At 51.8% G+C, this 23,239-nt stretch overlaps 6 protein-coding genes across 6 annotated transcripts; 5 read left to right on the top strand and 1 right to left on the bottom strand.

Annotated features, from left to right (window-relative positions):
* Positions 1-748: 748 nt before the first annotated feature.
* PG994_011003 (uncharacterized protein) lies at positions 749-3,026 on the bottom strand (the record flags this gene model as incomplete). The annotated part of the gene is made up of 2 exons (XM_066862412.1): positions 749-1,199; positions 1,267-3,026. The coding sequence occupies 2 exons, from the start codon at positions 3,024-3,026 to the stop codon at positions 749-751; spliced, it is 2,211 nt and encodes a 736-aa protein (XP_066711522.1).
* A 5,020-nt stretch (positions 3,027-8,046) lies between these two features.
* On the top strand, positions 8,047-8,846 carry PG994_011002 (putative ATP synthase delta chain precursor- mitochondrial; the record flags this gene model as incomplete). Its single annotated transcript, XM_066862411.1, has 5 exons — positions 8,047-8,152; positions 8,174-8,238; positions 8,363-8,516; positions 8,582-8,760; positions 8,814-8,846. 5 exons carry the CDS (start codon positions 8,047-8,049, stop codon positions 8,844-8,846), a joined length of 537 nt encoding a protein of 178 aa, XP_066711521.1.
* Positions 8,847-11,900: 3,054 nt separating this feature from the next.
* Positions 11,901-12,695, top strand: PG994_011001 (uncharacterized protein; the record flags this gene model as incomplete). Its single annotated transcript, XM_066862410.1, has 1 exon — positions 11,901-12,695. One exon carries the CDS (start codon positions 11,901-11,903, stop codon positions 12,693-12,695), a length of 795 nt encoding a protein of 264 aa, XP_066711520.1.
* A 781-nt stretch (positions 12,696-13,476) lies between these two features.
* PG994_011000 (uncharacterized protein) lies at positions 13,477-14,136 on the top strand (the record flags this gene model as incomplete). The annotated part of the gene is made up of 1 exon (XM_066862409.1): positions 13,477-14,136. One exon carries the CDS (start codon positions 13,477-13,479, stop codon positions 14,134-14,136), a length of 660 nt encoding a protein of 219 aa, XP_066711519.1.
* Positions 14,137-15,459: 1,323 nt separating this feature from the next.
* PG994_010999 (uncharacterized protein) lies at positions 15,460-15,918 on the top strand (the record flags this gene model as incomplete). Its single annotated transcript, XM_066862408.1, has 2 exons — positions 15,460-15,590; positions 15,711-15,918. The coding sequence occupies 2 exons, from the start codon at positions 15,460-15,462 to the stop codon at positions 15,916-15,918; spliced, it is 339 nt and encodes a 112-aa protein (XP_066711518.1).
* A 4,106-nt stretch (positions 15,919-20,024) lies between these two features.
* Positions 20,025-22,232, top strand: PG994_010998 (uncharacterized protein; the record flags this gene model as incomplete). The annotated part of the gene is given in 3 exon segments (XM_066862407.1): positions 20,025-20,678; positions 20,693-21,822; positions 21,842-22,232. The coding sequence occupies 3 exon segments, from the start codon at positions 20,025-20,027 to the stop codon at positions 22,230-22,232; spliced, it is 2,175 nt and encodes a 724-aa protein (XP_066711517.1).
* Positions 22,233-23,239: the final 1,007 nt, after the last annotated feature.

Genomic DNA, 23,239 nt, shown 5'->3' with positions numbered 1-23,239 from the left:
TACTGCTGAAAGGGCCAGCAGGTACGGACGGCCCCATGTGATTGGCTCAGAGCCCACGGTGTGAATTCAATCTGACGTACCGTCTGACCGAGTCGGAGTCGGAGCCTTCAAAGAGGACAGTCTCAATGTCGCTTGTTTGATCGCAAACGGCTTGGAAGAGCGTTCCTTGCGTTGCATCAATATTACAACATAGCCATCAGAACAAATGCACGCTGCTGATCACAAGAATGGTGCCATTGCAGCTTTCCCGGTGTTTCGGATCCGCCCACCTGGTAGGAGTCACCCATAGATATCATGATCGCATACCTTCCTGCCTTACCCACGACGCTCCAAGGTCACCTGCAAAATATCTACGTTCCAACTGGAAAATCATGGCAACTTTACAAATCTTTGCTTGTGTCTGTGTCCAATCAAAACGTTGGAAATATTCAATTGTAAATGATGAGCCGGATCGCCACCTGACTATCCCCCCGATGATGCGCCTGTATCCAATGCCATGGTATCCGTGATGCTACCGCGCCTCCCGAATGCCCAAAGATATCGGTCATGAAAGAATTGTAAGTGATGTATCTCTATATACATAAAAAGGCTGGCCCTGTAAACAAACAGACCGCCATAAGGGAAATGGTAAAATAAACAGTGTAAAATGTAAGGTATGATGCGGATGAAATAGTCATAACTCGTAGTACTTAAAAAGCGGAGTGCACCAGGGTATCAAGGCAAGAAGAACAGCCAACACATGCTCTTTCTAGATGGAAAGAACATATTGGACAGGGTTAGGACCAGCTTTGCCTGCCATATGAAGCCCCAACTCTCTCATTCGTACTAGGCCTTGGCCTGGTTGAGGGCGCTTCTCCGGAACCTGACCCTTCCGAGCCCGGTTGAAGTGTTTATGCATGTACTTCTCTCGTCGTCTCTGACGCTTGTGTTCGAGGCCCTTGACGATATCAATGGCACCTCGAACATGCCCCTTAGCACCGGTATAGGCTGCCTGTCGGCGTCGCTGGCCCCTCAGGTTGTGTGCGAAGAAAGCAGGAGCACGAGGCAGCGACTTGGTTTGAGTGAGACCAGGCCGGAAAGCGAGCGTCTTGTTAAATTCACGTCCTCGCTTGCCAATTTGCTTGGGTGAGGCGCACGGAGCTTTGTGGCCAGGAGCAGGTGAGACCATTCTTTTAGGTGAAGGCTTCTCGGCAACCCGTCTGGAGAGACCGCCCGCGAGCTTTGGGTGCAGGTGAATGAAGTCGCTTTGGCGGCGGAGAACGATACCTCTTCGGTGATGTTTGTTCGCCTCGCTTCTTCCAACGATCAGCTCTGCCGTTTTCGTGGTGTAAGTCCTCAAGTTCGCCGTGGATCCAGACTTGATCGTCGCTGTCTTGGCCGGCCTGATAAGAATTGACCAACTCGTCCTCTGGTTCGGAGGTGGGGAAACTAGGATCAATATCTTGGGGAATCAGGCAGAGCTTCTCTAACCGCCTCTGTGTGATGCATGATATATAAGCATCTTCGAGCGGCCGATCTTCATCTAAAGTGCCACAGACAAAATCCGTACTATCAGGAAGCTCAGGTGTGCCCGGTCGAATTTTGATGCGCCGTGTTTTCTCCCGGGAAAGTGGCTGTGAGTTAGATGCGTCGGATGAGGAGTCGGATCGACTGCCAGACAGAGAGGGTCGACAGTTGACAGGTGTGGCTCCGGACAACTGCAAGAGCGCGGCTTGACCATGCGTCCACAGCTCCAGGTCTTCGCCCTCGTCTTCGTCATCGGAGTCGGCGAAGCCAACCTCGTTATCCGTATTGTACCCATCCGAACAGTCGTCGTCTGTTCCATAACCGGATAACGAATCGTTGTCCTCATCAACCTCCTCTTCCCCCAGCTCGTCTTCGTCATCTAGAGCCACATCATCCTCGTCGTCATTTTCGTCTTCGTCCTCGTCTTCGTCGTCCTCATCTTCAACATTTCCCTCTTGTTCCTCCTCCTCCTCCTCCTCCTCCAAAGCTTCATCTTCGGCTTCCTTCCCCAGGCGACGAATGACATTCTCCTTCTGGAGAGTGTCGTTAATGGTCAACCGTGCAGCCGCTGTAGGTGGATTCTGGCGTATCCAATCCTCTTCACGAGGCTCGTTGCTAGCAAATTCGCAAAATCTCGTCGAGTCACAGTTCAGGTCCACGGGGTTGGCTGTCAAGTACTTCTTGGATCGGAAAGCCACTGGACTCTGCGATGACCTTCGGGGAGTCAAGGATCGTCGCGAGCGACCAGTGGAAGGAGACCGGTACTTTCGTAGGGTTGACGGGGATCGGCCACTGCTTCTGTGACTCGGTTCAACCAGAGTAGGAATGGCCACTTGGGGCTTTTCCACATCTGGGGGGGTAGTCTTCGAAGTGCATGCGAATGTGATGCAGGTCTTCCGCTGAGGAGGGTTCACTGGCTCGGTTACAGCAGGCTTCTTGGGTTCTGGTTTCGGTCCACAAGCGAAGGAGATACATCTCTTCTTTGCCAAGGCCTCCACAGGACGCGTCGGCTGAGTATCGGCAGCTGCCGGGTTCGTGGTCTTCTTTGGGGTGACATCCATGTCAGAGGGTTGGGGAGACTGGCCAGTGGACCTTAGCTTAGAGATCAAGGTATCACCAGCCAGCGGACCCAGGCGGATGACGGGTGGTGGGGGACTGGGTGTATTCGTGCGTGCGGGGCTTGTCAACCCAGTATCGCTGGTGAGATCGGCGGTCGAAGCGAGGCTGGCAGTGCTGTTCAAGGAGCGGCGCCTTGAAGAGAAGTCGAGAGTAACGGGAGCGGTTTCGTCGTCGTCATACTGGTGTAGAGCCTTCGTCAGAAGTGACTGCGAAGGCTCTGTGCATTTCCTGACAGTTGCTCGCCGGAATTGGCTGTTCCTGGACGTTGAACGAGAGTCGTCAGGAGGTTCGTCGACTTCTGCCGCCACCTCATCTTCGGTTTCGTGCTGCATGTGTGCACTTTGGGATGACCACGCCATCATAATGGACGTGGCAGAGTCGTGGGTTCGGTCTCGGGCCATCGCAGGTAAGGGGAAAGTGACCGCGGCTATGGGTGATAAGTAGTGAAATATTGGCCACTACTAGACCAGATGCTCGCAGATTTAGGACAAGTTATACTGCCTGGGCAGACAAGAGTCGCAAAGTCGTTCAACGACGCGATCGATAAACGGTTCGGACAAGATATGGGATACCGCAATAACAAGCGAGAATCGCCAAGCGACTTTTTTTTTAGAGTTAGAGTTGTTGATGAATATTGCACTATGTGCCGTCTTCACGACCAGTATGGTGTCCCTAAGGACAGCGCGGCTATAATTCCAAGGTCATGGTGTTCTGAACGAAGTCCGGGTGTTGGTAAAATGTGTTTTTTGTTGTTGAGGGTGGAAATCCGATCTCGCCGCGCAGGAGAGAGAGCTGACTGATGGGCAATGACCAAATTTGCCCTCAAGTAATGACGCGCCGGAAGTGGCACACACCTCTCTTGATGGGGGGGGAGCAGATGCAGACAGGCGGGTAATAAGGCACAGGCTCTGTTGGTGTCTGACCTTAGAGGTGGGCTATGTTTGTTTCCCACTGGTGCAAAAGTGGTTAAGAAAGATCTGCAGGAAGCGAAACCACAGGACAGGCTGCAACAGATGCGCTTCGGGGGCCGCAGGAGTGGCAGGGTCTCTGGCGAAGTCTTGGCCTTCTCAAATGCTCGAATGACGTTAAAACTATGGATTTGGCGACTGGTGAACAATGGGAAACAAGATGAGACAAGGTTCGTAGAAACTCGGGTTGACGAGTCGAATGCGTCAGCAGAAAATTGGGAAAGATGATATCAGCAAGAATATATCAGGTTTTTTTTTCCGTTCTCTTTCGGTGCTGACAACCAAAAGCAATGCAGCAGCGCAGCGCACCGAGTAGGTAGGTAGTAGTGGTTCAGTCAACGCGCATAAGAGTCCGACAAGTGGGCGATCGTTGGATTGCGTGGGAGAAATGGACCCTTTTGAGAGGTGAGGTGCCGTGGTGCCCGACCCAGGGGCGACTCTTTGCTTTGAGGTATTAACGTGACAGGCTAGCTCGAGGAGGAGACGACCAAGGGCAGAAGGGCTTTTTCACACCCCCCATTCTTCGCTACAGGTAATCAAATCAAAATCACTCCTCTCTCCCATCTCATCAATGAATGGCCCTTGTGTGCGAGTGGGTAGATTTGGGCGGTGGAGGCAGGTGCAAGCGACCAAGAAAGGAAGAAAAAACCCTGAAGAGGCGGTAAGGAACTTGGAACTTGAGACTTTTAAACCGTCTGAACTGGGGGAAATACATGTTGTTTGATGGTCGCGTTCGCCGGATGCGAAGTATCATATCTTGCTACTACAGTGTGCATATACTTGGCTGAGAGTATACAGTAAGTCTAAGTAAGTACTAGCCCCCTCTGCAGTAGCCCCGCTGGGACCGGTATCCTACTCCTGCGGTACAGTACTTACAGGTTCTTTGCGTACAGTCCATCGTCCAACTGTGGATCGGATCACTGACTGGGGAAGATGGCTTTGGGCTTTTGTTTTTGCTGGGAGTTCCATTGCCAGTTGTTGGGGTCCCCCCTTAATTCAGGGGTTTCTATTGGCCTGCCTCCTAAACTTTGGCTCGGCTTGTTTGAAAACAGATGCAGGGCTCTGATCTGGCCCCGAAGCCGCGCTTCACTACTCTCAAGCCGGGACTATTTCGATGATTTTCTCTCTGGAAGTCCCGTGTACACCCTAGATAGAGCAGATTTTTTTTCTCCTGTCCCAGAAAATGTTCTGAACAGTGCCATTTCCAAAATTGCGGTCGACCAAAATAAACACCTTCAGGGCTACCCTACCCTTATGCACCCGGACACCCCCTGTTGAGGGGTTGGCGGGCCAGTAGCAGGCGTCCGAACCCAGCAGCACTTGCATTGACGCATGTGCTCTTGTGCGATGGCGACATGCATCTGCAAACCGTCTAGCTCGACAGGAGGTAGGTTATTTCGGGGCTTTTCCCATTGGCTTGGTTTACATACCACTTCTTACTGTTCAGATCACCTCCGTGAGACATGCTACAGAGGGGCCAGGCATCTGGCTAGCTGGCAGGTGAAATGCCAATCCGTGGTGCATAGCATAGCATAGCATGGAAAACTAATGCTGCTGGTTTCACTTCTCGCAGGAAAAGTATGCCCTATGCTTCTGCTGGATTTGCAATACCCAACGTGTAGATTCCATGCTCACAAGTGAGGCAGTGAGCGTTAAAAGTAGTGGAAATTGCCTGGTGCTGGTGTCAAGTAACTTATGCACCGCGATTTGTTTTAACCTCGGTGGCGCTCTTCAAGGTCTTTCAAGGTCTGATCTGATGTGCGCTCTCTTTACGGAGTTGTGGTAGCAAATTCATCAGTCCCTGCATGATGATAGACATTCCAATCTTATTCCTCAAACGCTAAGGTTAGGTACTACATGTATTCGAGTCGAGTGGACTCTTCACCCATTGCTTGAGAAGATGCTTGTAGGGTACTCCGATCGGGATTCGGGTTGCCTGGGAATCAATGTCCGTCGTGAAGTAATGGATAGTAGGTTAGCAGGATGTGTGTGTACATAGGTAGGTACTAACCGTATCTTCTTAGATGCAAACAGCAGAAGACAGGTTCCTCACGTTCCTCCAATACCTGTCCGTCATTTAGGCTGCCTGGTGCAGGTATGCAATATTCCTTCTTGGGTAACTCAGTTGCAGGAGCCGACATACTCCCCCCTCACTTCCAAATGACTTCATAAATCTGTCAATTTATCTATGTATGTCCCACAAGTCCAAACAACGGTAATTCTCTCAATTGAGTTGGCGCGGTAAACGAAGGCAACACAAAAATGCGAGCCAGGTGGGGGATCATCAGGATAGTCTTCGAAGCTGGATAGCTGACAGTTGAAACCACCTTGTGAAGCAACTACCTTACACGTGCATTGCAGGCCTCGGACTGATGACCGAACAGAGGCTGGAGTCACTTGAATCGACTCTCGCTGCCAACTGACTTCATAGTATCTTCGGCATCCAGCAGTGTTGTAGCAAGTGTCCAACTCAGCCGTTGCCCATCTCTCTCACCTCGTTCAGCACAAAGATAGCGCGTGTTGACCGCCAACTACTCTGATGAATCACCATACCGACAGCGATTACGGCGGCTCGTTCTATTCGGTGTTCACAACACTACCACAACACTCACCACTCACGGATTACCATCTCTGGATGGATGGATGCTGTCAACCCCGCGCCCTTACGCACCCTTACGCACCCCATCTTTCCCAAGAAACTGGGCGAGCGGAATGATCTGTGATACCCCGCCTAAGACTTCTCGATTGGGCCGTTATTAGGAAGACCAACCCAGATGGATCCAGAAGACACATGGTGGCATGGGCGGCATCAGCGCGTAGTGGCATATACCATCGGCCAGTAGTTCTGTTCGGTCAAGGGTTCCAAACCTGGACAGCCATCGACCCCTCTCTGCGCGACGAAGGATTTCAGGGTCCTCTTTCACCCTGGGCAGACGACAGGTCTCGTAATACGAATTCCAGCCTTAGTAGCATGAGATGTATGTTTGTGTAGTAAGGGAATACGTAGATGCAGTGACAACTATCGTCGGTCTCCAATGGAGTCCGCGGACCGCAAGGCACCGTTATCTGACTCGGATGGAAGGGAACAGTTCGGACGGTGCGTTTGCGAACAGGCTTCTTTTCTGTAAGCAATATCCTCGACGAGCTTTGTGAATCGTGAAGCTTATTATCTCTTGGCAAGTATCGCCCTCAGTAGCCGGTGACGTATGTGGGATAGATTCGAGGCTGAGACTGCAAAGCCATCCACACTTCAAGCATTCAAGTATTCTGTCCGGTCTCTTGGCAGGGCGGCATAAGGTTTTGGGCACGAGCTCTGATGATAATAATAGACATGCTATAGTTTTCCCGACTCAAAGTTTTATTACTGTACTGGTACATCATGAACGTAGCAGAGCCATGGCTAAACACATGTTCACCCATTCAAGGTTACGCCAAGATGCCCCAACAGTGTCACGGAACACACACATGGCCTCGAAGACCATTAGGGAGTCGCAACAGCCAGGCAGCCGGATTCGGCCCCTTTCTCTCATCAAGGGTGAAAGTCGTTGGATCTTGAGACGGCCAATACATTGCTGTCTGCCTGTCTTACAAGCCGAATTGGTTTCGCCGTTGGATGGGGAAGAGGTAAGCGCAAAGGCTACGAGAATAGCAACGTCCCGCACCACCCGCAAACATGCGCAATACAGCAACGAGTCATATTCTGCACCTCGAGTGCCCTTTCCATCCAGCAGCCCAGTACCGTTGCAATCGAGGGGCACAGCACGGATAGATACATACATACTTGTGATGAATATACACTTGTACTGTGCCAGTCCGCCGAATTGGAAGTTGTGGCACGTAAGCTGGAGTCTAGAACTGTTACACGTGAAGTTGGGCCAGTACGGGTTGGAGAAACGAATACGGCCTGTACTGGTAGGAGGCTGCTTACTCGCGCGTCCTCAAGACAAATACCGCTACGCTGCCATGAGGAGTGACATAAGATGGCTGTTCAACATCGTGTAGGATTTCGCAACAATAGTGATGTAAGAAGCGTGCCACTTGCCAGCCATTCTCAGGAGATGACGAGATATGGCATGATGGGTGGCAGACGGGCTATGTTCGTCGTATGCGACTCATGGATGTGTGGCTCGGCATTCGGTAAGGTCTGCGGAAGGTCGGTTTTTTTGAAGGCCGGATACTCCGTATGTAAGCGCCATTCGTCTTGATCGTTAGAGTGATTTCGTCACATGACCTGGGGCTGCTTATGTAATTCTCTCAAGCTCTAGTGTACCTATGTATCTAGGTACCTGCAATTGAACACGCCCAGCACCTGCAATGAAGCCTTTCGGCGAGCGAGATTATCCGAGCAAACAGCCGCAAGCAACCTGGGCCTTCTCAATTTTGCGTGACGAGGTATCGTGAGCATAGAGGCCGCTTCGTACAGTGAAATTCCCAATTGACATCACCCGTCAAAATGAACTCCCTCCGCATTGCCCGAGCAGCTCTGAGAGCTCGCCCTGCAGCTTTCCGCGCTCCTCTTCAGCGCAGAACCTACGCTGATGCTGCTCCCGACAAGGCCAGTATTCCATAGCTCTTCATAGCATGGCATGCAACTAGTACTAACCGATATTTACAGATCAAGCTGACGCTAGCTTTGCCTCATCAGGTACGATTACTCTTCCCAATATACGACTGCATCGCGATCGAATAGCTACGAACAGCAGTCCTTGCTTCCTCTGCCGTGCACATCCGTCGCAATTGCGAGCCGAGCTAATATATGCCGCACATAGGCCATCTACAAGTCGCAGGGCGTCGTTCAAGTCAACATCCCCGCCGAGTCTGGAGATATGGGTGTCCTGGCCAACCACGTCCCCGCCATTGAGCAGCTGAAGCCCGGCATGATCGAGGTCGTCGAGGATGGCGGCAGCAGCAAGCGATTCTTTCGTATGTCCACCTATTGTCCGACACCAGATGCCAACAGCATAACTAAACATTGCAAATCAATTTAGTCTCTGGTGGCTTTGCTACCGTCCAGCCCAACTCCGAAATGAGCGTCAACGCAGTTGAAGGTTACCCGCTCGAAGACTTCAGTGCCGATGCTGTTCGTGCCCAGATCACCGAGGCGCAGAAAGTCGCAAACGGGGGTGGAAGTGAGCAGGATGTTGCAGAGGCCAAGATTGAGCTTGAGGTAAGCTCTCAATACATTAACTCCGACAAGTTTATTCCGCTAATGCATCATAGGTTTTGGAGAGTCTTCAGGCTGTCCTGAAATAGAGTGCATAGAGTGAAGCCAATTCGAGGGGAGCATTCGTGTACATCAAGATTTCCTATAATTCACCCTGGGGCGCAACTGCAAGAATTAATCATGACTATGGCATGAGCCACTGCTCCTTCCGCATACTTTTCTTGTGCCTTCTACAACCTCCAGTGCCACCCTTTGCGGTCTGTGTCAGATCAACTGTTTGGAACTAGGTCAACCTAGTACATCTAACCTTCGACAATGCATCAACAGTCATATTCAGCAGTATCTTAGAGGCTAACATGAGCAACATGCTAACCCGACATACGCTACGATATCCCAGCATAGCATAAAGCAGGCAAACCATTGGGATCATCACTCGACGACAATGTCCCTAGCTGAGCCATCAGCAGCCTCCACCTTGGCCATACCTGACCAGCAACAACCGGAATACCTGGAGTTTTTGGACGACGAAGGTGTCCCTGGCGGCACCATCAGATCTCGACTTCAGCAACTACACGGTATTGCACACCCAAGCCATCGAACATCCGATGCTGTCTTGCAGGAGAGGGACCGTGAGAACGTATCAATTGGCTAGGGACAACGTTCTGGTCTCCGACATGTCAAATCGTCTCCTCAGCACCTGGGTGTGTCTCAGTCATCGTTGATACGGCATGATCATTCTTTTGTTGAACTAAAAAGCCCTCGAAACAAGCATGGCGATGTACATGCCATCACACGAGATCGCCGCAGAGGGCACAACTGCAAGCTTGAACTTTCGGAATGCAGCGCCTGCGGACCTCGTGTCACTGGCCTCCGAGGCAGCTTCTCCATCGAACAGATACGTAATCAACCAACTTCGGGCCGGCCTGTGTCCGGCCAATCTGCCACGGGCACTGCGGTGAATCGTCAAAGATCTGCCCGTGAGCTCTTTGAGCAGTATGGGATCGCCCGGCCTTCTGGTTGGCTGTCGGATGAAGAAGACTTAATTCTTTCGGGAGATAGAAACGCCAGCCCCCGGAGATTCTGCAGGATCTGCCACATTTGCTCTGCCCGTACCTGGTCACCAAGGGCATGCTCGGCGTGCGGTCACCGTTTTTGCGAGCGCTGTCTGTGTGAAGTATCTGAAGACAGCGAAGAGGCTCATGTGCGTTTCACCCTTCATCCAAGTAAAATTACCAAAGACGTTGCGACAAAATATAGTCGACCACCAATAACCACTCCTGAATCTCAGAACCACCGCCAACAATCTTCTCAAGTTCTACATACTGAAGTCACATCTCAGTCGCATCAACAATCGGCTACATCGCGGCACACTGTTCGATACGAGGAGCGGTCAGAACAGCAACATCAGCCCTCTGTACAAGCCTCCTCGAAAGCTCATCATGGAGACAATGCGAGCGAGGCAGCCCAGAGTCTGTTGGTGTCACAACCAAACAAGCACAGCATGGCCTCCGTAGGAGCGGAAAGGAACCCCCTTCGACCCCAAGTACGAGCCGACACTCTTCGATCGCATCCCACTTGGTCGGTAAAGCAAAATCCATTTCTAATCGCGGATAGAGAGGCAAAATCAAAGACTGCTGTGTCACTGGCGACTGGCAATGAAACAAAAACCAAACAGTCTCATAAGGAGTCAGAAATAACGGCAGGCCATGCTACACGCACTGAGGCCAGTAAGGATGAGGATGTCGAGTGCGACAACCCTGCTTGCAGAGCAACACATGAAGGGCATCGCCCATTCAGACACAGTGTCTCTTGTGCGTTATACCGAAGTAGCCAGGATGAGGACGTGTATACAAGCCCACGAGGCGTCACCGACGGACGACCTCAAAAGATACAGGGTTCGACCCCCAAATCCAGACTAGCTGAGCAATCGTCCTCGGCGATAGAAGCTCTGCATGCGCGGCATGATGCCATCCACCGTCATCACTCCGCAGACTTCCATGGCCCCCACCATATCGCTCAACATCTTGCACTGGCAGCCGGCCATAACCTCCGCGATTCTTATGCAAATTCTACGGGGAAAGCCACAGGGCAATCGGCTGAGGGGAGATAGTCAAAGGATCGGAAGTAGGTGAGAACAGCGCAGAGGCTACCTTGCAGCATGCGGTCAAGCAGCTCGAACCCCTTACACAGGTCCAAGCAACCACGAAAGTGGGCTCGTTTCGGTACAAGGAAGAGCTTCTGTCACATGGGCATCCGCCTCACGAAGAGCATCGCTACTCGTCGGCATCGGTGGAGCCAATCTTCGAGGATGATATCCCGAATATTCCCTCCTCTGAACTGACCGAGCCTGAGTCTGAAGTGCACGAGACCCGCCAGATTCTTAGGCATGTCAAAAAATCCAGGATTATGCGAGGTGTAGTGGGCCAAGAACGCTCGTCGTCAATTTACGACAGTGATACTCCTCACTCAACGCCATCAAGGAGTCCACTTCGTATTGTCGAGCGGATGGGCCCGGCTATGTTTGCTAGCCAAGGCACTACCACGGGCGAGGGAAAGTTTCCGAGTAAAAAGGAGGCTCAACTTCAACCTACTGGAGACGCAAAGGGGCAGGCTGAGCTGGAAGTTAAGACCAAATCCATGGAGCGGACAACTAAGCATACGGAGCGAACAATACAAAGAGATGTACAACATTCTTCCAGGACCGAAGATCTCAGCCATGGAAAGACTCCAAGCACAGCTCCGGGTGCCAGATCAGACAACAGCGATCAACAAAGTTACGTTTCCGACGAGCGTGTAGCTTTGAAGGGCCAGAAAAGGGGCATCGCTCCGAAGAGTCGGGTTGAAAGCCCTCCACCATGGCTGAAAACACCGTCCAAGAAACCTGCCAACGTTCAGGACAGGCTGCGGCATGTGGAGACCAGGAGTCAGTATAACCTATCTCGAGCCAGCATGGAGCATTCTAGGCGAGTCGATCGCCCGGATAGCTCAATGCGTAGCCACGATCCATCCAAGAACACCTCAAGTCAACTATTAAGCCCCAAGATCGATCTAAAATCTGCCATGAAAGACTCCCAAAAAACGATCCACGCACAGGGGAGTCGGAGACATGGCTTGGCCTTCCATCAGAATTACGGCAACAAGACATGGCAGAGAAGTCATCTGCGGCGCGGCCAAAACACAACCACTTCCAGGAGGGAGCTCCACCCCTGAAACCGAAGTCCTCATCGCTTGATGAGCACCAAAGTGATTATACGGAAGGCTGTATCTTCTGCGAGGTACCGTCACCAACGCCGCCTATGCGTGGTCTACAAAAGCAGAAAACAGATGCCTTCAGCCCATTGAAAACCTCCTCGAACAATATGTTAGGCAAAGCCAACCTAACCACGGATTCGGTCGAAAGCAACGATCTCAGAGCTTCACTGTGCGCCCAAGAAGAAGAGATTGGCCAACTCCTCGCTGAGACCCGCTATAGTTCCAATCGACAGCGTACCGTAGAGACTCGGGCAACTGCGAGTGGTTTCACCTCGACACCCTTGCAGCGACGACAGGTCTCCTTCCAGGACGAAGAGGAAGCCCCCCAAGTTAAGAACTCCGCCTCGAACTACGAGAACGGATCCGACGACGCGTTCTCCTTTTCCAGCAAGGCATCCAACCTCGAGATCCATCGACCAACCCCTATCGCGCCCCCGAATCACGACTGCGGATGGAAAGACCGGTACATGACATTGACGTCGGAGATTCGGCAGCTCAAGGCAGAGATGTCGACGCGAGTGTCGTTCCATGAAGCCGACGCCGATTTGGCCCGGGATCAGGGTTCGCAGCAGCAGGATGAGGATTTGGGCATACAGGGGCTAACAATCGTCATGCACTTGAGGGGGAAGGATGACCTGGTCATCAACACCGACCTAACACAGGAGGCTGAGGAAGTCGAAGAGTAATCCATACCATGCGCGATATCCTACAGCCATCGACCCGCCAAACCGAGTATGTTGTTAATCAGGGGGCAGAGGCTGAGTATGCAACCTAGTGTTTCCTAGAAGTGGCAGGGTTACCATTCGTAGTAACTGTATTGATTCAATCAGATATTCAACATTAGCTTTACTTCGCTGTGGTTTTCTCCATTGAATGATTCAGGTTCGGTGTTTGTCAGGAGTGGTTCAACCATGCCCAGCATAATGTTAAATCATAGAGTGTGGCAAAAGAGCAAGCAAATCAGTATGGATGCCATAGAGGCAAAGGCTCGCAGTCATTCATGGGTGCAGCGTTTGGTGGTTCCAATACCCCGTCTTCGTTTTCAACGGGCTTTCAGCGTATAGACAGCGCTTTGTCATCGCAGCAAACACACACCGCACTGAGGTCTTAACAACAAGCCCTGCCTCAAAGTGCCTACTACTTTAGGGCGGTGGTGCTTTCAGGTAAATGTAATTCCTACTTGTCCGCCCTGTCCTCTGTATTCACTACCAGAGAGGCCGCGTCCGATCTGTTTAGGTCTGAATTCAAGATGGGCTTGATCTGTCGAAAATGTACTCCCCGGCAAGCGAATTCTAGCAAAGTTTCGTGCGTGGAAAATTGGCAACGCCTTTCGAGGATGCAGCAGATCAACATTCTCCCGGTCTCCAACCAGACTGGCTAACCAGTAACGATCAGTATACGCACATTGCAAAACAAGGAACCACCAAGTCAGCCGTCCAATACTGCCCCCGAATCGGCAACACGATAATGGCAGTTCCAGACCTCAACCCCTCCGCAGGGGCCGAGAAGGCTTCAAATTCCCAGCAGCAGCCAGCTCATCCCATCACAGCCCAGCAGCACACCCCTATCCCGACAGAACACCAACCATCACCGGCATTGCCATATCCAACATTCTGTCAGAACTTGGGCGATGTTGATGATCCTTCTATGTACCTCGGCGGCGACGAGGAGGAACGAGCCCTGTTCGATCAATGCGGTCAACCCACCATCAGTGTGGCAGTTTCTGAAAACAACAACTTATCGCTGCCCCCTCTACGACCGAGACATGATGCTGCCCCTAGCTCGCCTAATGATACAGAGGAGGTCGTATTGTACGATACTGCTCTACTGCTGCAGCAGCAACAGCAAATCACGGACGGCGACGATGACATGGCAGTATCATTGCCAAGGCATGGCTGGCTGAGCAGAATTGATGCGTCCATCCCTACAGGCCCTCCCCTGGATGCTTTACTCATCCCTTACTATTATCACATCCTCAGTCGCTTGCCCGTCGATTCGATACCGCCGAACAGGCCGAGCACAAACCCGATGAAGCTCAGATGGGGACGCTCGCCACTGTCTGTGGTTACCTCGCCGGAGGAATTGTCTCTTGTCAACTTCGATGACTCCGGTACTGGTGGTGAATGAGATATAGCAGTCACGTGGAATCAATGGGATCGAGGCTCGGGAATTGTGACGGGATGTGATCCATACCACTTCGATAAAGCGTTGGTGCTCTTATCACGTTGGGGGAATGGGGTGACAAATCTTAGAAGACATAATTAGTCAAGGTGGAAAGCCACAGGCTCTACATACTTGATGTTTTCCAACGCTGCTAGTCCCCAGAGCCCAGTGCTTTTCAGTATTCTGATTCCCAGGTACATTTTTCCATTGGCCCGGCCCGTCCCGTCCTTGGCTCTCTGACAAACAAGACAGACACATCAGGGCATCCTTAGTCCTCTGAACATCAGTACCTGCAGTTCCACTTTGATGATATTGCGCTGGTGACTTCCTTTGTGACGAAGCCCCTACAGAACAAGTGATATGCAAAGATGCCATTGGCCCAAGGCAGAAGCAGGCGTATAGTATGCGGTTACGGGCTGTGGTTCCGTATCATGGCTCCCACCCACGCCAATCATATTCTCTCACCTCCCCCTTCCGGAAATGGAGATGGTGCTATACCTACTTAGCTTATCTCAAACTGCGTTCCTTGGAGTTGGAGACGCTATAGCAAAGCCGAAGTTCTTGGCAGACGAAACACACACAAGCTTTTATTCCCGGAGCTTCCAGGCATGGATCCATACATCCTTCGACGCAGGTAAAGTACACGGCTCTTCGGTCAAGACGGTTGGCATTATCTTATGCTCACACCAGTCAAGCTGAACGCTGGTTGACTGATAAAGAGAAAAAAAGCAACTAACCTACTCGTGGCCCGCGACGATCACGACACTACCACGCTTGGCTAGATACGCAAACGCGACTATTCTCCTCGGCTCTACGTAAGTGCGTAAACTAAGACTGCAGATCGTTTAATTGGTATGATATGGGCGTCATTAGCATGACCTGCCAATAGGCAAACAAACGTGATCGTCGCGATCGATTCCCTGATGCGCGTGGGATGATAGATCCGAAGGTGTGTTTTTCCCGTTCCTCGAATATCGTGATCGGCAGTGTGATAACGGCGACGGGGTAGCGGAAGAGCCTTAGGAGGCTGTCCATATCTGCGTAATGGGTATAAAATACTCAAGAGCTCCGGGTTCTTGGTTCCAGCAGCGTCGCAAGCAATCATCTCCGACATTCATACCTATCTTCCACGCAAAGCCTACTCCCAAAGACCAGCTGCTTTCCAAAGATGAAGTTCAGTGCCGTCGTCTATACAGCCTTCATGGCCATCACCGCTATCGCAGTGCCTACACGTACATCTTACGCTACTCCTGAATATGGCATGAAACCCGGTCTACCTAACACGTAATGTTTGTAGAGCCCGAGAGGCGTTCTCTCGTCACCGAAGTCGGCTCGGCAGTAGCTGGGCTTGAGGAAGGCCTCGGCGTCACAGCTGTGGAAGAGAAGCTCGATGCTCTCTTGGGGACAAACTTTCCAAGGTAGGTACACACAGGCACACACACACACACACACACACACACACATGTAGTGTGCAGAGCCCCAGCTGACCAGGGTGAACCTTCCCACGGAAAACAGCTCGAGGAGAAACTCGGTGTTAGTTTCGCCGAGTACATGCTCGGCTTGTCCGATAAGTACGCCGACCCAGGCGTCGTCCAGGCCGTTGGCGAGGGCATCGCGATGCTCGAGGAGGGTCTGGGAGTCACGGCCGTGAACGAGTATCTCGATAATGCCACGGGAGGTACGATATCCTCCATCGAGGAAGTGCTCGGAGTCACGGATGTCGAAGAAGCACCCGGCTTGGCTTGAAGTCTTCCAGGCCCCAGTTTGCTATCACACCAGAAGTGTCCGTGGCGCTGCGTTGTGTAGAAGAAGTCCCCCCATCCCCGCGGGGGTTTGTAAGATCTACGAAACTTTGATCGTCGTTGTGTAATGATCCGTGTTTCGCTTCAAATCTGGAGGAACAGAGCGCTATTTCTTGTATGTATGTAATTCAACCCGCCTGCTAAAGCAAGGTTGGAGGCTCTTTCCAGATAACCAGTAGAAGAGTTCTAGCTCAATTGGGTAAACATACTGATAATGAATATGATGCCGGAACGATGACTCTCACGGCCGGAGACCACTGTGACACATGTTCCAGGTCATTCTGCTCACTGCGTTCCTGATCAGTAGGACTCCGGAAGTCATGACCCCTTTAAAGGCACCGCCGGATGATATGAAGTATGACCGCGATAGGGGTTGTATGAACTGAATCTTCCGCACTTGTAGACACCTTTTACAATGGTGCGATCTGTTCCCAGATGATACCGCCTCCGACACCAGAAGTAGCCACATACTCACTCACGGATGAATGACTTTTTATTGCATTTTGGCCTTGCCCCAGGGACTCGGTGGTTTTGTTACATATTGCATACTCAGGGACCTCTGGGTGAACCATCGCAGGGTGTAGCCATGGTGTATGTGTTCATTACCACTACATACCAATGTCCGTAGCTTCACACTGCCAAAGAGTGAGATATGATATCTATATTTAACAATGGGCTGAGAAGATTAGCAGCTGCATCTGCAAAGCAGAACCTTACCGTGTGTGATCGTCTGAGGATTCCGGGAGCAGCGTTACGCTATAGGCTATAGTGCAGATCGGAAAGCTTCAGCGAAAGCCATGTCTCCCAACTGACTCAGTTGACACCTAAATTGAAGACTACCTACCTACCTTACTGACTATCATTTCCTCCTACCATGTTGAAATGAGTACTGCTCACCAGCAGCAAGCACGAACGAGATGGGCTCCTTTGGACTCTCCAACATGTACATATATATAGAGATCTACCATCTGAAGGACTTCGATATACTGACTGACCAGAGCCATACAGTCTACATCTGGGAGCAGGGCCTATGTACAGTATATCGAATCATGGTTCTGGGGGGCGCGTGCAACCGAAACAATCGGCCAGTTCGCAGGCCGAAGAAGCTGAGACGATACGCGACGTGAATGCGGACAAGGGGCCAGGGAGGGTGGGCTGAGAGGGATCTTCGATTGTGTTTGACCGCCAAGCCGTCAACAAGCTTTGCCAATGCCGAGTGTCATCAGACGGCACCGCGCACAAAGCGCTTCTTGACAACGCACACGCCCATAGCCGACAGAACGGTTCAACGGCGTGTGTCTTGTCAAACAGTAGGCAATGTAGCATGGGCTTGGCAATGCGACGCGACCGACTTATTTGACAATGTTCGTTCGCGTTTTGCTGCTGCCGTGAGAGAGGCCTTTATTCCGTCTAGATTGTTGACGTCGCATCTTACAATGTATGTACTCCGTATGTAGGTATCGTTATGTGTCCACATAGTAAGCCAGGAGGTCTGGGGGCAGAGTGACGACTGCGGTTTGATGCACCTGTCAAGTTAATTCATTGATTGTACGAGAATAAGGGCGAGTCCGAGGGCAATTCGACGCAATCTGTACTACTACTTGAGGTCGTGCTTTGCGGGGATTCGACTAGCAACAGCCACAGTAACACGTGCATGCTTTGGGTTGGGGAGAGTAAGCTTCGCACAGTACGAGACGCACAGTAAACACCAAAGCAAACCGGCCTACGACTACATCGTGGTACCAATTCTAAGCGACGACTCTGGACAAGGGGCCCGAGGACTGGCCCAGGCGGCGGCACACCTGCATTGGAAGAACTTGCCCGTGCAACTAGTCGTTCTTTTCGAGGCAACACCGAAGCTGACAACTGAAGCGTTTCCCTATCGGCTTACCGTCTTGGCCCAGCTGGCGCACCCGGAAAGTAAGCTTTTACTTCGCCGCTGTTTTCTCGAACGAGCCCTATGTGCAGTATCATTACAACCTGGGCTCATCAACTGCTCTCCACCATGTTCAAACATACAAAAGACGTACCCAGTTTAATCGGTATTCGTCCCCGGGAAAGATGCCTCTCCACTTCCTTCGTGGGGGGAGCCGGGGGGGCATGGCCGGAATTACACGGGATCACATACAACAATGGGCAGAGGCGGGCAACCAGTCCTACATGTAATGAGTGATTTGTTCGCGACTGTCCCTCCTGTCAGCAAATACTGGAGTTGCGCACGAAGGCGGAGTCGTCTTGCTTACATATGTACGAAGACGCCTGGACATCAGCTCGGGGGGTAATGTTGCCTATTGATTCGATGGAGTGTCTTCCGCACACTGGATACTGTGTAGAGACGGCGCTGTTGGCATTCCCGGTCTGTCTTGAAGCGCTGCAGAGTTGTCTGCTGAGCAAGTACTTTGTTAGACTTTGAGGTTTCAGCTGGAGCCCAACTGCCATCTTCCAATGGTGAATTTGTATACGACGCACCTATAAACCCAATAGATCCTCGTCGTTGCGACTCGAAATCCACCTTGCATGCGGGTGATAATTAGAACCAATTGATGAATGCACATGCACTACTCAGAATGGTCATTGAGCCGTCTCTGACCCCTGGGCTCCCGAGCCGGGGAACGAGGTCCTCCCAACACATTTATATCCCCAATATGTACATGGATGAGTACGGAGTACCTAAGGTACAATAGTTGAAATGGAATCAAGGCCCTCCGCACAGATTGTAGGCGACAGAGTCGAGAAGAGGATGGAAGAAGCAATGCGCAGGGATGAATTGTAACCGGATTTCTGACCGGAACCCGGCACCGTATCGTGATGTCGGTATGCACGTTGACACTGATGGAGTGATAGTGGTGAGTTTTCGTTCTACAGCGAGTGGTGAGTGGTATCCGTACTCTGAGGAGAGACCCACACGCGGTTGAGCCTACTACAACGCCCCCTGCCTTATTTGGTAAAGGCTCCAAACACTTTCGAGACGTCGCGAACGAAGAAAACAGACAGACAGACAGACAGACTGAACAGAATCCTGCACTAAATTTGCAGAGTCGCTGAACATGTACATGACATGGACGATACAGACTGTAGGTCAATTGATACGTGCGACAATAGAACGGTCCGTCACAAAAGTCTAGGGATACAGAGTCCAGCCAGCAGTCCAGCCGTACAGTACTAGTAGGACCCGTCCCCGGCCCGCCCGTCTGTCCACACCCCAACAACCATTGGAACTGGTTTAAGTGGTCTTTCCTCACTTTCGTTCGCACCATAGGCTGGGGTTGGGGTTGGAGAAGAAGCAATATGACGGGGTATGGTTGCATTGCATCGCCACTCTCAGCAGCGACGTCCCTGCTCTTCTGGCTGGTCTAGCTGGGTCAATCTCTGTTCTGGGACTAGGCTCCGAGGCCCGCATGCCCGCGTAGAGTTGGTAGGGGGGGTAAAGAGCAAAGCGTCCGGAAACTTGGACGCCCCAACCATGCTCCCAGACAGACCGTGCCGCAGATACTGTACACCTGTGCTTGCGAAGTCAAGCTCATTCGATCACTGCTCTTCACTAAAACCCTTCTTGTCCCCCCCGAAAGATCTCTGAGCGCCCAGACGCCATCCCCCCCGCTGATTCTGACCTACTTACCACTATACGCAAATTACCCGGATCCCCTTTGAGACCTCGAAATACCGCCAAAAGTCACCAACAGCTGGTTGCATTCAATCGAACACTGCATTCTCAGGTTACTTGGACACTGCGTAAAGTATCTGTCAATTGCCGATCATCGTTGTGGTGTTAAAGAGAAGGAGAGGAACGTCCCGGGGACTCGATATCGACACGCTTGACGCCGACGACTTGCCGACCGTTCATTCGACACTTTCGCCGCTGACGACAATATCACGATACAAAACCCGACTCGAAATCTCGACATAATCGGAACTAAACCATACACGGCGATCAATGCACTGATCCCGCGCATAGGGACCTACTATTCCATGGCGGCTGCCTCAAGATAGCGTCTTTGCCGCTTGATAATCGTCGCGTAGCGGCTGGCCGCTCAGGTCTCTTGCCTCAAGATGGAGGCGCGGCAGTTCTTTCCCTCGGCAACGAGCTCCGCTTCGATACCGAGAATCACCGGATGCTCAAGCTTCTCCCTACCGGCCAACGGCATCTTGTTGCTGGGAGACGGCCAGACCCTGACTTTGTCCTCAGACACCATCTTCCAACCGGCATGCCAGGCGCCCATCGCGCATCCCGCCATCATCACCAATGGCGGCATCGCAACCGACCAGACGTCCACGAGTGACCCCCAGCTTTCAGATCTCCGGGATCCTTTCTACGCGTCTACCTTTCCACAATGTTATGCGTTGGCAGCGACAACTGTCATTGCCTACACGCTTGTTATCATGCTTCTCGTCGCGCCACGGTCCTTTCTAGACGGTGGAGTTGTCGTGCTGGGGAAGCGTGGTTTCACCAGTCCGAATAACGGGATTAGTATCGGAGGCCGTCCTTGGTTGCAAAAAGTCGCGGCTCTCAGCGTCGCCGTATCGCTCACGATCGCGACGGTGGACACTTTCCGTGTGGCCGAGGATCAATACAAAATTGGAAATGCAAATGCCGAGGAATTGCAGCGCTTGGTCGCCGAGGGGACGCAGCTCAAAATCATTCGCATCATATCCGATACCTTTCTCTGGCTGGCTCAGGCTCAAACTTTGATCCGTCTCTTCCCCGTCAACGGGAGAAGGTCATCATAAAATGGACTGCTTTCGCCCTCATCACCTTGGACGTGATATTCGGGGCGCTGAACAGCTTCCAGTATACTGGCCCTGGAAACACGAGACCACGCAGTTTCACCGACGCCGTCCCCGCCTTGAACTACCTCTTTCAGCTTTCACTGGGACTCTTATACGCTGCGTGGGTGATTTATTACTCTCTTATGAAGAAGAGATACGCGTTCTACCACCCGCTGATGAAGAATATCTCCCTCATGGCAATGCTATCCATTCTCGCGGTCATTGTTCCAGTCGTTTTCTTCATTCTGGACATCTCTAAATCCGAATTCACTGCATGGGGTGATTACGTCAGGTGGGTTGGAGCGGCCGCGGCAAGTGTGATTGTATGGGAATGGGTGGAGCGTATCGAAGCACTTGAACGAGAAGAAAAGAAGGATGGAATTCTGGGTCGGGAGGTTTTCGACGGCGATGAAATGATTGATTTGCCTTCGTCCGAATACTCTTGGCCTCGACGACGAAGAACGAAAAAGGGAGACGATGACGATGGTGGGGAAAGTGGGACAGGCAATACCGGATCAAGCCCGCCACCCAGCGAACGAAGCAATGTGTGGCCAGCGATGTCTTCCATTGCAAGCCGATATAGGTCCAGGGGTGGCACTACTACGGCCACTCAAAGCCCAAAGACGGGGAACCCCGCCGCGACCGCCGCTCGATCAGCGACCCGTTTCCTACAGCCACCATTATGGCCCTCACGGCCGGCCCCTGCAGTTACGCCCATCAGCAGGACGGACACCGCCAGTGCTGACAGCACCGTTTATGCGGTGAGGTACCAGCCTGTGTCTGATACAACGTCCCGAACACCAACCGAGGCTCTAGGGCGGGCCATGTCGAGGACAAGCAGCAATACGTCGAACGCTGAGCCTGTCTTGGAAGGAGGTGAACCCGTAGAAAACACGCCAAGGTCAATGGAGGTCTCGCCCGAACGGAATCATTCGATACCGGAGACACGACAAAAGGAAAACCGAGCTGGCTGGTCATCATTAACACAACTAATGAAGTCCCGGACCAACGCAAATCGACCTCCGGCTGAAGTAGTCCGCACACACAGCGGCCGGCCCCCCCACAGCGCGACTATGATGAGGTCAATCGGTGGATATAAGAGGACGTATGGAAGATTTTGCGGCAACCCAAGCCGAGCGGATCCGGGAGAAAATGCGACCAACTCCTGACACCGAGAGCCTGCCAGTGACAGTCATTCCTGCGCCACCGCGGCGGGGGGCTGCACTGGAACAACTACTCGAGGAGGATGAACCCCAAGCAACGCCGACTTCACAATCACACCTCACAGCAGATAACACTGCCGCGGCGCCTGCGCGTGGTGCGGCAAGTAGGGTCACTCCCCTGCCAAGTCCAACGCTCCGACACGATACGTTGCAACTGAAGCCCCCGCGGCGCGAGACGGTGTCAACAGCAAATGAAATATTGTCGCCGACGTCAGGGATGTCCAGGCACCCAGTTGACGATATCCTGACGACACGGCGTCGTGATTAAGTCATGTCGATTCTTCAGTTCATATTCAGCGAGGCGCTTGGGTTGTTAGAGTGACTTCAGAGCATTGCAGCGGTGCATTTTTGGGGGGTTTTACGGATTGCATATATATATATACCTTTACGGATTACGGATCACACGATATCGAACGGTCTACTAAAATGGGAAAGGAAGGAGTTTGTGATTAGTCAGGCATATCACAGTATATACGGGCGTTTTCAGCGAGGCTCATATCTTGGGCCAGGGCGTCTTGGCTCAGTTATATATATATATATATAATATTTACGTTGCCGGGTTATGGCGATGGACCGGGAGGCGTTTGAGTCTCCTGGCCATATGGATCAAGGGACTATCTACACAGGTGGCTACCGCCGTGTCATGGGGTTGACAGTAGCCAGCTGATGAATTTCAAAAAGATACCCATCTCGAAGACAGATCAGTAGAGCAAGAATCCAATAGTAGTGCGCAGATGACCTTGGATGGATGCACGGATGCCACGGTTCGGCTTTAACCAACGCAGTCGGCGGGACCGGCCCCCTATTTTCGCATATAGTGGGTAGGGTAGCGGGATTGACGGACACTAATAAATGGGGGTTTCCATCTTCCTTTTATTGTCATTAATGCTCTGCCGCGCCTGGAGCGAGGAGACTGGCAGAGGAAGACGAAGGATGTTGTGATCACTTATTGGACTTGCAGGGCTGACAGACAGTAAATATATATATATATATAAAGTATACATACTAGTATAATAGGTGCATATATAGAAACAATGCTTGATGAAAAGAAACAGAAAATGCCATGGGGTTTTCAATTAAAAAAAGTAAGGGGTGGACAATAAAGCCTTGGATATTATTATGAAGGACGACCTAAAGAGAAGCTTGCCAAGACCGATTGATTCCTTCGCTAATTGTCGCGTGCCAAGCGTGGTAGGAGCGAGCAAGAAATCCCCATTATTACTTCCTGCCAGCAACACCAAACAAATCATCAACCAATCCTTCTTTTTTTTTTTC

The sequence above is a fragment of the Apiospora phragmitis genome, assembly GCF_038363925.1.
Source record: "Apiospora phragmitis strain CBS 135458 chromosome Unknown utg000010l:1.0-9815664.0:1.0-9183399.0, whole genome shotgun sequence".
Classification (NCBI taxonomy): Eukaryota; Fungi; Ascomycota; class Sordariomycetes; order Amphisphaeriales; family Apiosporaceae; genus Apiospora; species Apiospora phragmitis.
This window is presented reverse-complemented; position numbering and strand designations above follow the sequence as displayed.